The 16,990-nt window shown below is 45.6% G+C and overlaps 1 protein-coding gene across 14 annotated transcripts in view; it reads right to left on the bottom strand.

Moving 5' to 3' along the window:
* The window catches only part of NFIB (nuclear factor I B), a 449,892-nt gene that overhangs the window by 215,604 nt on the left and 217,298 nt on the right, over positions 1 to 16,990 (bottom strand). For 4 of the 14 annotated variants that reach the window (XM_040963073.1, XM_040963078.1, XM_040963080.1 and 1 more), the window contains exons 1-2: positions 12,338 to 12,624; positions 5,801 to 6,332 (exon numbers count right to left, since the gene is read on the bottom strand). In XM_040963073.1, coding sequence (XP_040819007.1) covers positions 5,801 to 6,332; positions 12,338 to 12,367 — 562 coding nt within the window. In that variant the 5' untranslated portion in view covers positions 12,368 to 12,624. Of the gene's footprint in view, positions 1 to 4,784; positions 4,823 to 5,797; positions 6,333 to 12,337; positions 13,414 to 16,990 lie in introns of those variants that run through there. The other 10 variants (XM_040963072.1, XM_040963071.1, XM_040963074.1 and 7 more) reach the window with 7 other exon arrangements.

Genomic DNA, 16,990 nt, shown 5'->3' with positions numbered 1-16,990 from the left:
CCCACAGGCTGCCACTCCTCCTGAACAACGAACAGGGTCTCACACATATAAAGTTACTTGAGGTGATTTCACCAAACAAGAGACACATGCTAAAAAAATCTGTACATCTAAACAACCTACATAAATACCTGCTATGATTACAAAATGTGCAGGGATGTGTATACGGAGGCAGGAGATAGACAGGGTAGGGTGCCTCATGCTATCAGTAGGACATTTTGCCAACCTTTGCTCCAGCTGGAAAGTAAAGCAGACACCATTTTTTGGATTGGAAAAATCACAACTATTGTAACAAGTTCAGATTCTCCCTCTCTCTCCTTCCCCCTCCTCCTCTCTTTCTCTTGAAAAATGAGATCACATTAAGAGCAATGCAAAAGCTTAGTTTGCCATATCAGAACACAGATGCCAAGCCTTTCCCAGCTGGCAACTGGGACCTCAGAGTTTAACTCTTGAACTGTCTGGCAAAACTCTCTTGTGTCAGGGGCATCACGGCAGAGAGGAACTTCTGGTCCCTTTAGAGTATGCATTTTTCTTATCAGTGAGAAAATTGCTAAGTATCTTATCTTGCAATATATGTTCCCACAAAGGTCTCATTACCTCTAGGAGCAAGACATGCAAGTAAGAGCCCTTCTTTATCTTGTGAATTCTGTATGCATCAGAATGCAAACAAATGTGCACTAGAGTTCATGAGTTCAGCCAAGGACAAGAGACTAGCTGGGAAGACTTAGCAGTAGTCCACTCAATCAAATATGCAGACACACAAATACTTCATGCTCTCTGAGCCTTTCACAATGCAAGCCCACCAAATCTCCCTACACAGTAGCCCCATCTGAACAAATTATGAAAGCTTATTTTTCCCCATGGTGGGAAATACCTGAAAATGAAGTGAAAAGAATTATAATGTTAAAACATGCTGTCAACTGTCAAACAATTATCTACTTAAGCTTTTCATAAAGAAATAATTGTTGCCCAAAAGAATTCTGAAGCTGAAGGAGAAAAACAATTCTTAGCATTAGCTTCCTCACTAATGATACGTGACAACCAGCAAGGATTCCATTTCAAAAACAATACTAATGAATACAACTTCCCCTGTAAACAAGTCACATTTTCACAACTTCAAAACGTATTTCAATTATTATAATATTTTATAATCAAACATACAAAAGCTGCAAATCCATCAACAAATCACCCTTTTAAGGGTCCCACAAAGGTAAAGCAAATGGTGTGTCATGCTAGCGAGGAGGTTTTCTGGATTTTCTTCAGCACTCCCAAACGTGTTTAACAACAGTGCAAAGTACAGTCCAAAAATCAGTTAGGCTGACTTGGTTTAAACTCTAACCTGTTAAACTCATAACAAAAGTCCCCATCTCTTGAGATATTTAAACTTCTTGGTGTGCTGTAACCTCTCTCTCTTGCTCTCCCTGTCCCAGACTTACTTTCTCTCTCTCTCTCTCTCTCTCTTTTTCTCTATCTCTCTCTTTCTCTTCTCTCTCCTGTGCCCTCCTCTCCATCTGCAAAACCTTTTTCTGTCTCAGAGAAAGACCAGTCTCCCAGCACTCCCACCTCTTTCCCCCTTCAGACAGGACACAGTCTGGTGACTCAAGGCATCCCATAGGCCAGATTTCCTTCTGTGCAGCCCTTTGGGTAGAACTGCTAATCCTTCTTATTAATTAATGAGATAATGGTGGTTAATTGGAAAGCAATATTAATGTGAACTATCTAGGAAATTTCACCCAAATTATTTGAGCCTAGGGTTGGTTGTTTTTGGTTTTGGTTTTTTTTTTTCCGCCTAGCATGTAAAACTGTGCCCTGAAAATTTGGCAACATTTTGATGCAGAATTGATAACACAAGAGAGGCTGATTTGTAGCAGACATTAACACACAGGTTTCTTCAGTAAAGTTTCCTTTCTTTCAACATTTCCACTGCTTCACATTACAGAGAGAAAAGCAGGTCCCCTCAACACGTTACCATAAAATTGGGAAGAGTGGAAATTGAGGGAAGTAGAGATTGCATGCAAAATAAGCAGTGAGTGATGTGACTGAAAGCAACAGTCAGTCAGAATGATTGCATTGCATGTGCCTACATCCAGCGTGTCCTTCCTACATTTGTCATAGTACACCCTGCATCCTATGGGACTCATCTGTCCCAGGAAGGTGTGGCAGGCAAGGCTTGCCTGCTTTGGGTTTTTTGTTTTGTTTTGTTTTGCTTTGCCTTCAGGAACGCAACAACAAAGGCAATATGGGGAATAGGTACCACCTGCCCATAATCATTGGCCATCCTTAATATCTTTGGGAAAACAGAGATCACTTTAGAGCTGTTTTCCCTGTCACAATCTTTTTATTTAAAGAAAAAAAAAAAAAACACTTCAAAAAAGGAAGGGTTTTATATCAGCTAAGGTTTGCTGCAGCAAACAAGCAAGCAGCTTTCATTCAGGGATTGTCAAAAACTTTCCAGTGTGCCCACTGCAATGCGGATGCCAACCAACGAATCAAAGGCATTCAGCAACTAGACAAAGAGGGTCTGATGCCAACCTCGGTGCCACTGGCAACCATTATTGGCATCAAACACAGTGTCTGCCTTTTTTTTCCCCCCTCGCCTGGCACTTCACAAACAAAATGGCGGTTCTTGTAGCAACGAAACAGCCGAAGCGCAGCCCTCTGAATCAATAACATCAAATGACTTTATGGATTGAAACACAGTCCCACATGATGTGTACATTTTAGGTAAAGTGGGAAAGGAGCTATATAATCTTATAAATATCTAGATTGAATATGATTCTATGCTAATATGAAGAAACAGCAAAATGGACTAAACTGCGGTCAACCAGACTATATGCACAGAAGAAGCTATTAACAAAGAGATTTCGCATTAAAGAAAATACTGCCCTGTGATGCAAAAGTCTGACGAACTATCTATCAGCAATGATTTCAAAATGCATGATTTTTCCCCAAAACCATATCAGAGGCAGATGTAGTACTACAGCTTGTGTCAAAGCTCTAGTAACTCTTTCCACATTTCAAAAAAGATGAGACTGCTGGGCATGAAGAAGGGGGGGAAAAAATGTGGGTTGAACCAAAAGAGAAATAGGGAAGAGGAAAAGCACAGGAGTTGGTCCACACTGGGACTGTATCATACGCTCGTCTTTATTTCATCCCCCAGAAGAGATGCGGGACACGATCTTGTAAAAATAACCAAAAGGACTATTGACATTTCTAGATCTGGAAATTGTCAATATATTGTAACATCACTCCACTCTGCAATGCGGATGCCAACTAACAAATCACAGGCATCCTGAGCTAAACAAAGAGGCTCTGATGCCAATCCTGGTGCCAGTGGCAACCATCTTTGGCATTCTCTCTGTTCTTTCTCATGTCTTTTTTTTTTTTTTTCGTTCTAGTCGTTCAGAAGCGGAAAGATTTTTTTTTTAAATAAAATAAAAAGGAGGGAAAGGTAAATTGTGTTGCACATTCTACAGCACACATTACCTCTTTTCTGATTTTTTTTGTATCTCTTTATACTCTTTTACGTGATTTATAAAATGGGCTTCAGCGGATTTTCGTGTACTTAGAGAAGAAACAAAAAGGCACAATGTGAAATAGGCAGTCCTCTGACTAAAGACTTATCTTAAAATCTGCCTTCTTTAATCAAGTACATTGCAAAGATGATATAATTACACTACACTTGACATGTATTTTTTTTTTCCAAAAAAAATGCAAAACACAAAGGCATCCTGACATGACTTTTTCCAAGAAGAAGTCAGCTAAGGAAAATGACACAGTGAAAGGTAGCAGGGACAGAAATCAGACACACAAGGTCACAAAATGAAAGGTTTGCACCAGAGAGGTTTTATAAACAATAGTAAAATCAAAAGTTTTTTCTGAAAATACGGTCTTCAAGAGTTGCTTAAAACTTTTATGACAATCATGATCGATGGTACAACGCAGAAGGCATTTATGCATTTTTCTTTTCAATCTATCTTCACAGATCCAAAGGATACATTTTTTATTGTCACTTCATCAAAACTAAGAGAATTGGCTGCCTGCCCTGGGAATAAATATGCGTGCAGGCACACCTCAAGGGCTAGCCTTTAAGCAGCAGTGAGGTGGCTGCTATTGCCCTTCTCTACACTAAAAAGTAACGGGACCCTTTTCCTAAAACTTGACTTCTAGTCTTCACCTCCACAGCACACATGCAACATACTGACAGCCAATCCAACACTTATATACAGCCCACCTTGAAAGTTCACCTCTTCGACACCTGTCAATCAAATCAAGTGTCATGTGTTAATGAGCTCTTATTTTAAAATGTATGGGACAAAAATATGTTTTGGACTTCAAAAAGTCCAAACGTAAGGGAATAACAAAGGCAACGTCTCAACTTCTAAGAAAATGTAGTTTGTGCAAACAGGAAATGCTGAATACTATTATTTAATAATCAGGCTGAAAAACTGAAAATGACATTTGGCTTTATCTCTAAAACTGTACTAGGGAATATCAAAACAAAGAGCTTGCAGGAACCACCTCGATTTCTTAGCCAAACAAACAATTCTGATATTTTATTTCCAGTGTTCTAAGACAGTTCAGATCAATTGATTAAATCTCACACTTATATAGCAAGCAGCAGATAACTGTGTGCCACCTGGCTGTCTGCAGGCCATTTTCCCTCCCATCAGGCCAAGTGCAGAAATGACCCACCATCTACAGCAGCTCAAACTTCAGAATAGTTTTGGTGTGCTGCTTTTTCAAATGATGTTTTACTAAGGACTTTTACTAATGCAATTGGCTAACTATATTGTAATACATTCATCTGAGGAAGTGAATTCCTCACTTAAAAGAAAATACATTTAAAATAGAAACATTAAATGCTTCATGAACTTAAAAACCAGGCAGCAACAGCATCCCCCATTTTGAATTGTTCAAGCAACACTTCCAGCACTCGGCTCACTGACTGTGTTAACATAGGTACGGTATGCAAGTTCCTGCATTCTTTTTGAGATTTATTTTAAACCAGTGTAACCAGTCTAGTTTCTCTTTTTGTTCTGTAAGGTTCTGTAAGGAAAGCTGCAACTTTCTTCCTCAATAAGTTTAGTGAATTGATGTTCAAATAATGTAACAATATTAAGTGTTCCCAAGTCACTCTGAGAAAATATTATAAATGATCTAAATGAGAACTATATTCCTTTCAATTACAGTGAATATTACACAATCAAAAATGTTGACAGAAATATTAAATCAGCCCACCTCTACGCGCCTTTCTGATATTGGCTGTATTGAGCAAGCATTTTGTAAGAGCAAATATTACTTCTATTTTCAGGGCAATGACACCAGATTCATGAACCAAGTTCACCTACCGCATTAGTTAAGAGGCTGACACAAAGATTTTTAAAAGCAGTTTGATCCTTCATAAAGTTCCATTTTCCAAATCGGGAAAAAAAAAAAAAAACAGGAAAATTTAGTAACTACAGCCTTGCACACAAAGTGCAGCATAACCAAGTACATTTTTCCGACTAGTCTGTGTGTTTGAAAACACACATATTTTAGACTTCTGCAACTGCATCTATTGGTGGTCTTTCTTTGAAACATCCAAGCCTACCCAGGTATGACAGCTCCATAGTTATGTGTTTGACTCGTACGTGCCCATGAACATGTGAGTTGGAAAAGGGCATCCCACCACTCTACCCAGAGAGGGTACGGGAGACCTAGAGGCCTCAAGCACGAGGCAACCAAGCCAGATATTCCACGTACAGAGGTTTTTGCGCACAGGGTACGCCGTGCTAGAAGAAAAAAATCAATCTGCTCCTACCTTGCTCCTGCACGTAGTATGCCAAAAACAAATCAAGCTCCTTAACTGATACTGTGATGTGATGTGGCTGGACACAAAGTGCTGGGTTTGTGCAATGTGGGGACTTCATGAGCCGCTCTCCATCGGTACTTTCCAAGGGGATGCCTTTGAACAGGATCACCATGACTAGATCCAGACGCCAGACTTTGTCTGCCTGTCGCAGGCAGTCGATTCTCCTAATCTTACCCTTCTGGTCGGGATTGGATAAGACACAGCAGGGGTGCTTCTTGCCAGTGACGGTGAGCACAAAGTCCTCCCGGTACTCCTGGCGGATATCTTTGCGCAGTTTGGCCAGGAGCCTGGATGCCCACTTCTGTTTGATTTCAGGCTTTTCACTGAGAAGCTCATCTTTGACTGCTCTTTCTTCATCCTTTGACATTCGCTTCTCATGCTTTTTAAAGTACTTGCGTTTTCGAGCCTGTAGGTTAAACCAAGTATAGGCGATTGCACGGACATGTGGAAGAAGTGCCTCAATGAATGGGTGAAATTCATCCTGTGGAAGAAGAGGGTAGGGGAGAGACGTACATAGTTTAATTTTAAAAGCTCCAGAAATGAGACCACTACATACTCAAAAGTAAGTACAACAAGTTACACAGAAAAATCACATTCAGTTCCCATTTAAAATGATCAAAACAGAAGGACAAGAAGCAATAAAGTATGCTGTGCTGCCCCCTTCCCACAAAAATCACTGGTCAATTCTCCCTCCTGCAAAGAAAATAAAGCTTAGATTTTCTATTTCCATCCTGGCCCCAACCCCCCTCTTGCCCACCCTCAAGCCATGCACTCTACATTCCTTAAAATATATGCAACCAAGGTGCCTGGCACCTAATTCAGTGTTTAAATATTTGATTGACCAAAGAACACCAGGCAGTACCATTTTACAATGAACACAGTGAGGTGTTTGGTGTTTGATTTGGTTTGGTTTGGTTTTAATCGGAGCCGAGCTGCTCAGAAGGCAGGAGCGATGCCATAGTTCATTACTCTTCTCTGTGGCACAGAAACACAAAGCATATAGCTGCTCAGCGTCATGCCACACAGTTCCCGCTTTTGGAGCATGCTCTCAGCAAGAGGCTGCTGGGGGCACAGAGAGCATGCGCCATTAAACTTGATCCATTTTCTTATCAAACGTCCAACATTCCAACACTGAAACAGCACCATTCCAAGAGTGGTAACTAGAGAAACCGGTATACAGTGAGAGAAAGTGGGCAAAGGACACAGTTGGTCCTATCAGTGTCCTGAACTGAAGGTTTGCACACTTTGAGCTGTGCGTTCCCTCTCAGCACCAGCTACACACACATCCACATATACTCCCATGCTCACTCACAGGCACACACACACACCCTCGTGCTTTCAGAGAAAAGTTTTTAAAGTTGCAAACAAAAAAATGACATGAATGTTCTTTGGGCAAGCTTCCTAGAGACTTACGAAGCCCCCACAGAGTCAGTTCATTTGCTAACCGATCACATCAGTATGGCAATTATTCTAAACCCCTTAAAAAAAATCAATTGGAGGTGAACAATGAATAATGGCAACTTGGCACCAACTTCACATTCTTTGTGTCTCTGCTTGCGGTGGCGGGGTGACACCAGGAGCACACTGCTGGTCAGTAATGTCACTGCTTTTGTGGAATCCATACAGTGTTATTTGCCACATAGAATGAATTTTCAAGACAGGATGGGAGGATCGGGGTGGGAGGGGGGAATACAGCCATGTGCTCGTGGATCCGCACGTGCATAGGTTAAGTAGTATCCGACTTTCGAATCAAGCCGTTTACCTTTATGTCTCTGCCTGTTTCTTGCCTGTTTCACTCCAGCCTTTCTCAAGGGAGAGGGCAGTGAGGAGTAGCAGATCTTCGTTACCTACAGATCCGGCAGGCTCTCTCCTAAGGTACTCCGCGTTTCTTTATTCCCTGACTTAGGTAAAACTGTCTCAGAAGCCAAGGCCTACTGGCTATTCAGAGAAAGCACTTACCGTCCCATTCATGCACCCTGGGTGAACACAGTAGCCCAGATCTGAAGTGAAAGGGAACTTTGCGACCATTTTCTAATCATACTGCCTACAACGTCATCCCAAACACAAACTAACGTTACCTAACTGATGGTGTCCCCCAAGTTACATACTTATGTCAAAGTCAACAACACACTTATGTGAGTCACACTTAACTAAGAAGAAATTTTCTTTAACCAGCCGACTGGCTAATTCAATTAGGTCAAGATGATGAAAATACAATTAATGCTGTTCTAACAAGCAAGGGGTCCCCAAACTTCTATATGGCTAGGAATGCATTTTAAACATGAAACTTAAGGTTTTAACGATAAAGACTGCAACATGTTAGCAGTCTGCAGCTCAGATACGCTGAGTGTCCTATTCAACCAATAATGTAGTTACCAAGTGTTCTAACATAACTGCTGTAAGCAGAGTACGTATGAATCAAAATTTTATAACAATGCAGAATGCACATGACTACATCACAGCATGAGGCATAACCAAATGCCATAGAGGAAATCATTAAACCGATCAGTAGTTTCCAGCAGCAATTTGAACAATTCGGTTACTATGCGAGCACATTAAACTAGGCCATGGAAAGAGTTAAACCACAATCTGCTCTTTGTGTGGGAAGCCAGCCCTGGTCACAGCAACCACAGCCCGTGATAAGACCTCCCTATCTCCACACACTTTCTGATGCCATGCTTTTAGGTTTCAATGCAAACTACAAAAACTTTGCTTATCCCCCTTCAAAATACATGCAAAAGGAAAGCCAGTTCAAGGAAATGTGAACTTAAAGGTGCTTGGGGAACTCACTTCCTATACTCTGACTTTTACTATGATTTATTGAGATGACTGGGAAGCATACATATAGGCACTTATAAGCTAGAAACTTCAGACGGTAAAGTGCACAAGGGATAGAGGGCAGTGCTGTGTCACTCATTTTACACTTGCCATGTTTTATAAAATGAAATATTATTTTAACAGCTAATAAGCGATTCAGCAACATTTAGGGTCTTCTATTCTAAACTATTATGCTCAGTGGCATTTCATTTTCTTATAACAACACCAAACGCAGTTTGATTAAATTTAGTTAAGTCTCAATATTAGACCAGACATACCCTCTTTCAAAAAACGAACCTCAAATTTTTAATAAATAATTTTAAACAATCAGAATGCAAAGTGGAACGCTGCATTTGGGAAGTCGGGCAGATACTTAGCAAATGTAAAGCAAAAAACACTGTTGTCTAAGGTTGCCCTGAGTTTGCCATCAGTGATGTCAAATACTGTTTTAAAACATGTATTTTTCTTTGTTGATAAATAAAAGTGGCATACTTTCCCAGACTGCCAATTTGTCTTATTAATATATTTCAGGTTTCCACTATTAGGTGGATTCCTTTCAAAGTGACACACTAATTTGACAAGGACACATACCCCTCACCTTATAAACACACACACACAATGATTCTAAGTGATCTGTTATGTCACATACATTTCTGCATGAACATGTCTAAATGTCATCTCCGAAGTGTGACTGTTTTCTGATATTGAATAGTAATATATTCCTTAGGATTGCAAGTGACATGAATATGGAACATAGCAACTGCCCTCACTAAAAAAAAAAAAAAAAAAAAAAGTTTAAGGTTTTCAAATGTTCTAAATAACTCTAAACAATAACAAGGCACATACATGATTTCAGATGCAATGGCTCTATACTAAAGTAACATATACCTTGCTTTCTCAGACTTTATTGAAATGCACCGATGTTCACTTAATTCTTTCTCTTTTTAAAATTCCTTTACTTGAACTAAATGTATAAAATACCCAAGGCACAAATTTCCAGTAGAAGAATAAATAGTCTTAATTCTAGCAGGCATGCTTGTTTTTCTGCACAAAAGGAATGGAAAATTAATGTAATACAGAGGAGGACGAGCAAATACTAAGTGTTCTTGACACATCACTATGTAGAAACTAAATCATGGAAAAAAAACTACTTCCAAAACCTGAAGGACAATGGGAGAAAAGAATATTCAATGCCAACATCAATTGGATATTACACTAAGAGTTTACATTGCGTCTTTTAAAAGCAAATAGTAAATCATATCTGAATTTTTGTTTAATACCTGGTTGTACTGATAAATAAATACTGATTTACAATGATGCATTTGATATTGTACTATATCACTTGTAAAAATATCTGCTTTCAAGGTAGCTCTTTCCAAAGTTAAGATTCTAAGACCTAGCTACCTTACTGCTACTAGCGACACACTAGAGTTTTCAATCCACTACAACTGGCACTTCAGTTTGTGTTTATGCATCCTTAAACGGGCTGAGCGTTAGCTATGAGGTTCTTGCAATGCACAGCTGAACCATGGCTCTCATACAAAAATGACATTGTTCGTGTATCCTTACTTTTGCAACACCTTGCATGACCCATAAAGTCACACAAGGATTAACTGAGAATTCTATAGCCAAAATTCCTTCTCTCGTATAGGCCTAAATCCCCAAAAACAGTTTTAATACACCGGCTTAGATTTATATTATTAAAATGGTAGAGATAATCAGTCATTATGATTTAGTGTTGCAAGTATGTACCCTCGAATAACAATGAGGTAGCTGAGTGATTACGCTGTGTATATGCTCCGAACATTCCATATGTCACAATGCTGCAATATTTACTTTTGACTTAAAAGTTTTTGAGATAAAACTAGTGGTTTTTTTACACCATACGTAAAAGAAACTAAAAAACATAACGCGATTTGTGTTTCAGTCAACGCTGGCAATATAAATATAAATGCAAACAGTCCTCTCCAGGTGAAAAGAAATGATACAATACTTTGTAAGTGAAAAGCTTACTTCGAATTTGTTTTCTTTGATCTCGGTGCAAAAATAATATCAAATAGATGTGGCTTCCCAGAAAGAGAAAAATATCTGCCCAATGGGTAAATATTAAAGGTAACTTGTGAACATAAAAGCAATCTGTTATACCTGAAACAATCTCATCACATTTATTGGTTATTGTCATTCATTGCTCTTAAAATACAAATGGCTGAGCAACTCCTTTCTCTAGTTTTTGTTAAAGTGCACATTTACTTGCTTAAAATAGCCATATCTAAGTTAATCATACTCAGATGCCAAACAAAATATAAACAATAAAAAATGTGTCAGCCAAAAAGCTACAGGACTGTATCCAACCACTGAATAAGCTTTATCATTGTTTTCATCTTCATTCACAATTTATGAATGCCTCAGTCCTTTTGAATCACAATGGCTTCTAATTGTCATACAACTGAAATCTTAATTATTTGTCTATTATAAAAATGCATCATCATGCATTAGACTTTAAAAAAAACTGAACACACCCAAGACTAGCCAACACTTCATTACCTGTGTAGGTTCAGACCAATGTCTAAGAAAATGATTATCAATTGCCAATCTTGACATGTGTTCTTCAAAACTGAACCAAAGTGTCCCTTCCGCCTAAGGTTTAAAATGCTGTTTTAAATAACAGTTCTGCGCTAATATCTAGTTAGTCCTCTGGGCAGCGGTGAAAACGGCCCCAGGTAAGTCTGTTCAAGTCTCCACTTTTCCAATTTGACCATTTGGTTTCGAGAGAGATAAGTTGCGGTTTTCTTCTCGAAGTACACAGTGTTTTTAATCCATAATATTGTTCCTGAGGCTTTAGGCTAATTTTCAAAGTTTTTTTTTTTAAAGCTTACTTTTCTAAGTACTCTTTTACGCCTTATGAAACAAGCCCAAATATCACCAAACGAACAGGTCTCCAAAGTGAGCAAGTCCTAAAATTCCTTAACATTCACCACCAACAACTAACTGGTGTCAACCTCAAGACCGCCCTTGAGTTGCGGTCCCTGGACAGCCCAGAGTGCGGGTCACCACGGACCAAGGCTTCAAGCTCCCCAAACACAGAGAAGGAATGAGTCTCGGACCGCAACTCCAGACTTCGTTGCCCGCCCACCCCTGCAGCGCGGAGTCCAGGGCGCCCACACAGACTCGAGTGCCGAACAAGTCCCCTCGGCCAAGTTCACGGGCAGTGCCCCGAAAGCACCTCTGCAGCCCAAGTCCGCCTCCGCGCGCCAGCGGCCCAGAGGCAGAGCAAGCACCCTAGGCGAGGATGCAGCGCTGCAGCCCGCACTTGGGGCACGGCTCTGGGGGCTCACGCTCTGGGCTCCAGGCTCCTGGCTGCGGGCCCCTGCCCTACCCAACCCCCAGCAGCCTTGCCGGGCAGGCCGATGCCCACTCCTCGTGCCAAAGGCGCGGCGCTTGGTGGGCGCGCACGTTGACCACAGGAGAGGGCCCTGGCTCTGTCTACCGCGCGGCGCCCCAGCAAAGCCCGCTGCAACTCCGGGACGTTTTTTCCTCAGGGGTGGTCCCCTGGAGGTGCGGAGATTTTAGGGAAAACCTAAAAACTGTCCGCTTGACGAGAGCCCTCAAACCAAACAAAAGGCACTTGGGGCCGAAGAGAAAGCTAGAGAAAGCGACCAAGACATGTACCTGAGTGAGACAGATGGGAGAATACATCATGACTTCGCCTTAAAACACACTTTCCTGGAGATGCCCACGAAAATCTTCCAGAAGCGAGAATTTCATCTATTCATTTTACAGTCATGGGAGCCCCGCGGTGCAGATCAATCAGGACGGGGTACAGCGCCGGATCCTCGTAACTTCACCTCAGACCCAGTCCTCCTTAAATAGCCAAGCTTCGAGTCCGCTGGGCGCGCTGCGTTTCCCGGGGTGAAATCCAATCTACACCTCGAGCCCTCCTGCCGTCCGCGCGCACCGGCCCTGCCCGCCGAGCCGCCGCCGCCGCCGCTGCCGGCTGCTTTTCGCCTGGGTTTGGGGTTTGCTTTCTGTTGTGCGGTGCTGGTGGTGGTGGTGGTATGGACGGGGGCTTGGGGGTGCGCGAAGGTTCGGAGTGGGTTGGATCGGGGTGGTGGTGGTGGCGGTGAAATGCTTTTTCAAAAAAGGCGGGGAGGGGGGCGCAAGAGGGCGGGCGGGAGGAGAGAGAGGAGAATGTGTCACCGCGCTGGGAAAGTTCAAGGTTACAGCCCGGAGCACTGCGGCAGGATTCTGGAGTGGCGGCCGCAGGCGAAACTTTGCCGCGAGCCGACCATGTGTGTGCGCGAATGGGGGGGGAGCGCGAGCGAGTGCGCGCGGGTGGCGGGGTGCGCGCGGGAGAGGGCCGGGTGGGGGCGGGGAGGGTGGGGGGAGCGGGGAGGGAGGGGGCGCGAGCGCAGATCTCCGGGGCGGAAGAGGCTTGCGGTGCGCGGATCCCGGCTGCAGCCGCCGGCGGCTCCTCCACGCCGGCCCGCGCCTCTGACCCGGCCCAGCGAGGAGGCTGCTGCTTCTGTTGCTGTTGCCGCTGCGGCCCAGAGCCCGCGGGGGAGCAGCAAGGATCTCCAGAAAAAAAAAAAAAAAAATCCCCAACGATAAATCTCGCTCTCCCGCTCGGCTCCAAACTCCTCTCTTTTCTGCTCTGGGCTTTTTCACCCCCCCTCCCTTTCGCTCTTTCTTTCGTTGCAAAACTTGGAAGTTGAAAAATTCACCGGTTCCACCCTCTGGACCCCGCTCCAGCTCTCTCCAAATCAGACTTAAGGATTGTTTTATTATTTAATTACACAATCATCCCTTTACTCCTCCTCCTGCAAACGCGCATTCCTTTTGCACCAGCCTCTCCACACCCCCGCCCCCCACCTTCCTCCTCCTCCCGCTCCTCTCCCTCGCTCGCTGGAGCGCTAGCTTTCATTCGTGAGAGGTATCGTGCCGGTGCCACGGAACCATGACTTCTGATATTTTTTTCTTCCCAACAACCCTTCTTTCCGCTCCCCACCCCGCCAATCGCGCGCACAAATACATGCACCCCCCGAACGCCCGCCCTGGAAGTGGTTTTTCGGACTGGTTGCGGACTCTTAAACCGCGGGACATCCAGTGGGAGAAGCACTGAGCTGTTCTGGGCCCCTGGAAGGAACGAATGGAAAATTCCCTCACAACCAAGCTACCCCCGCCGGGCGCGGGCACAGCAAGGACCTGGAGCCCGAGGAAGAGAGGGCCTGAGCAAAGTTGGGCTCAAGTAGTTGGGGCGCGGCGCCCCTGCTCGCCCGGCCCTAGCGCGCGCGGGAAGGAAGGGGTGCGGGGGTCTTTCCGGTCTCCCCGAGGCGGGCCCGTGCCCGAGGCAGCTGCGCCCCAGCGACGCACCGCGGTTTGCCGCCCTCCCTAGGGGTGCTCCGCGCACGTGGCCTCGCTCGGAGCGGGAGGACCGGCGGTGCCGCCGCCGCCTCCTCCCCTTCCCTCCTCCTCCTCCTCCCTGCGCCCGGTTCCGCGCTCCTCCTGCGGCCCCGCTGGCAGCGTCCCAATCCCCACCCCCCAGGGCCCGGGGCGCCGGCGGAAAGCGGCTCCCTCCCCGCCGAGGCGCAGGCAGGGCGGGGCCGGGCGGGCGGGGACGCGCGAGGGGTGCGGGGCTGCCGCAGCCCCCTCCGGAGCAGCCGGGGCCACTGGGCGCCCCGCGCGCGCCCGGCTCCCGCGCCGCCGCCCCGCCCCCACCCGCCGGCGCCGCGGGCCGCGTGAATGAGCCGGAGCGGGGGTGTCGAGGGCGGCGGTTCGCCTGGCACCCTTTTACGCTCCGGCTCACGCTCAACGCCGCCCCCCAAATTCCGGTGTTCCGCAGGGGCGGGGGAGGGAAGGTGGAATCAAAGGCTGCCCAGACAATAGAGAAAGGAAAAGTGAGCGCCTAGGGCTCCGCGCCCACCTAGCGGGGTTGCCGGGGGTGGGGGGGCCCCCAGTGGAACCGAGGAGCGGCCTCGAGCCAGCCGGGCCGTCCCGCTGTCGCCCGGGCTGCGCGCACGGGTGTCTGCCCCGCCTGGCGCTCTCCCAGTGCATTCCCGCAACTTTTCTCCCGCCTTCTGCCCACCGTCTCCCCTTCTCCTCCAAGCGGACCCGAAGGGACCAGTGTTCCCCCACCCCCCACCGCCCCGCACCAAGTAGGAGTTATCCACATCAAGCATTTCACAACAACACATCAAGAAAAGTAGGCAGGTTCAAGTCAACCATGAAATGGTCACTTTTTAACCCCGTCCTGTCCTCATTAGGGAAATGCTCAAACACAGTCGGTTTTCAAAGAGGGCCCTTAATGAGGCGCGCTTGCCAAGTCTACCAGCTGCAGCCCCCGTAAACGAAGGGCCGGGGGAAGAAAGGCGCTGGGGGTGGGGAGGGGCCCAGGAGGGGTGTTGCGGGTCCGGGACGACAGGTAAAGTTGGGAAACTGCAGAAAGTCTCCGAGTTAACCCTTTAGGGGTCACAGGCGCCCACGCCCACCGCCAGCAAATCTCAGTCTTAATTTCCTTTGTGCGGGTCATTTCTTCTTTTTGAAAAGCTGGGATAAGGTTGACAGTCTTTCTAGATGAAAGACGTGAGGTGGTAGCTGGGGGTTAATCCCAAATAAACACTTATTTCTGCCTTTTTTTTTTTAAGCAACCTGGTCTTGGGTTTTAAGAGGGAGAAAAATTATCCCCAGACAAAGTAAAATCCAAAGCAGCACTTTATCTTGCACCGGGCACTGCTTCCTTTCTGCGCACCCGCCCGCCGTCTGAGAGGGGAGGGGGTGGGGAAGTGATAATACCAGCTTTAACTACTGGAGTTTCCCTTTGAACAAATATTCAATTTAACCCGAGTTAATTTACCATAAAAGACATTCCCCTTGGCACGAATGCTCCCCTGTCCTCGAGCACACCTCTTTGAATGCCCGGATTCAGAAGCCATTATTTCGGGGTCTCTTTAAAAATCCAGCGCCCATCTCTCTCCTCTCCCTCCCTCTCTCCCTCCTCCCAACACCCACCCACCCCCCACCCCCGGCGCTCCTGGCACCGGGAGAGCTCTCCTTTCAGCCCCCCGAGCCCAGAACCAGCCGTTGTCCCCTGGCAAAGAGGCCCGGTGCTGAGCCCCGGACGAGTGACTCCGTTCCTCCTCCCCTCGTGAGCTTCCCTTCCCAGCAGACACCGTGTCCCCTTGCCACCCAAACTAGATTGCATCCAAAAGTTGCTCACAAGCTTACAAAAGAGGGAAAAAAAAAAATTTAAAAAACCAAACTGACAACCATTACACAGAAGAGCCCACAAAAGCTGCAGCAGCATCCAGCAGGGGCGAATCACCAGCGCCAGACCCAGGTAAGACCGCAGAGAAGGGAAGCCGGCTGAGGCCTCCCAGAGCCATCTCTTAGGGGTTCAGATGTCTGTCAGAGGCTCCAGGTGTGTAGGGTGCTTGTGCCTGGGTTCACTTTGTTGGGCCAAAAAGGATATAATTTGGGGGTTTGGTTTGTTTCCAAGAAAAAGGAAAATGAGAAAGCAGTAATGGTGAGGTGAGGAAAACCCAAAAGGAATGACGAATGAGCCACAGAGATGTCCTGGAAGCAGGGCTTGTGGGAGTGCTCCGTAGATGGGCCTGTGGTTCTCAGACTCTGGGGGTCTGAATCAGAATAGATGATCGCCTCCTCTCTTCCCCACCCCCCAAAAGAAAAAGTCCAGCCAGTGCCAAGGTCACTACAGGCCTTCCCAGTAAGAAGTCTAGGAAAATCTTGAATGGTGGTCTACAGGATTTGGGTAAAAGGAGACAACTGGCTACTGGACACCCACACCTAACTGCTGCCCTAGTTTTAGCAGTGCTTAAGGTCCCAGGCAGAAGAGGGAACAGAAGGAACCTGGAAACTACTTCTATTTATCCACTCTTCCTGCCCCACCCCAGCACATCTGTGCCATCTGTATTGACAGGGCTTTTTCATCCTCTAATGCTAGCAAAATGAGCCAAGTAGACAATGGGACTTACCTCTCTTCTTTGCCTTCCCACACTGAAGGGGTTAAAGCACTGGCTTGACCAGCTACTGGTATGCACCCCAAAACCTGGCCTTGTGCAGGACTCCCTGCTTAACTCATTATTCCCACTCACAAGGGAGGGAAGCTTCCAGCTCTTAGGAAGTGCACTGATTTCTGCATGCAACGCCGGAGTTCCAGTGCCTGGCCCTTCCAACCCCAACTTCATATCTACAAGCCAGGATTTTGTGTCCTCAGTGTGAGCCTTTGATTTACATCTCAAGTATCTCCCCAGATTGTTTTTCTTTTAACCTTTTTCTTTCTAAAGGAGCTGCAGCTACAGGTTGCAA

This window comes from Ochotona curzoniae, unplaced genomic scaffold, assembly GCF_017591425.1.
Source record: "Ochotona curzoniae isolate NIBS_2020 unplaced genomic scaffold, NIBS_Ocur_1.0 scaffold_3208, whole genome shotgun sequence".
Taxonomy (NCBI): Eukaryota; Metazoa; Chordata; class Mammalia; order Lagomorpha; family Ochotonidae; genus Ochotona; species Ochotona curzoniae.
The sequence above is the reverse complement of the archived record's forward strand: the minus strand, read 5'-3'. Positions and strand labels throughout refer to the sequence as shown.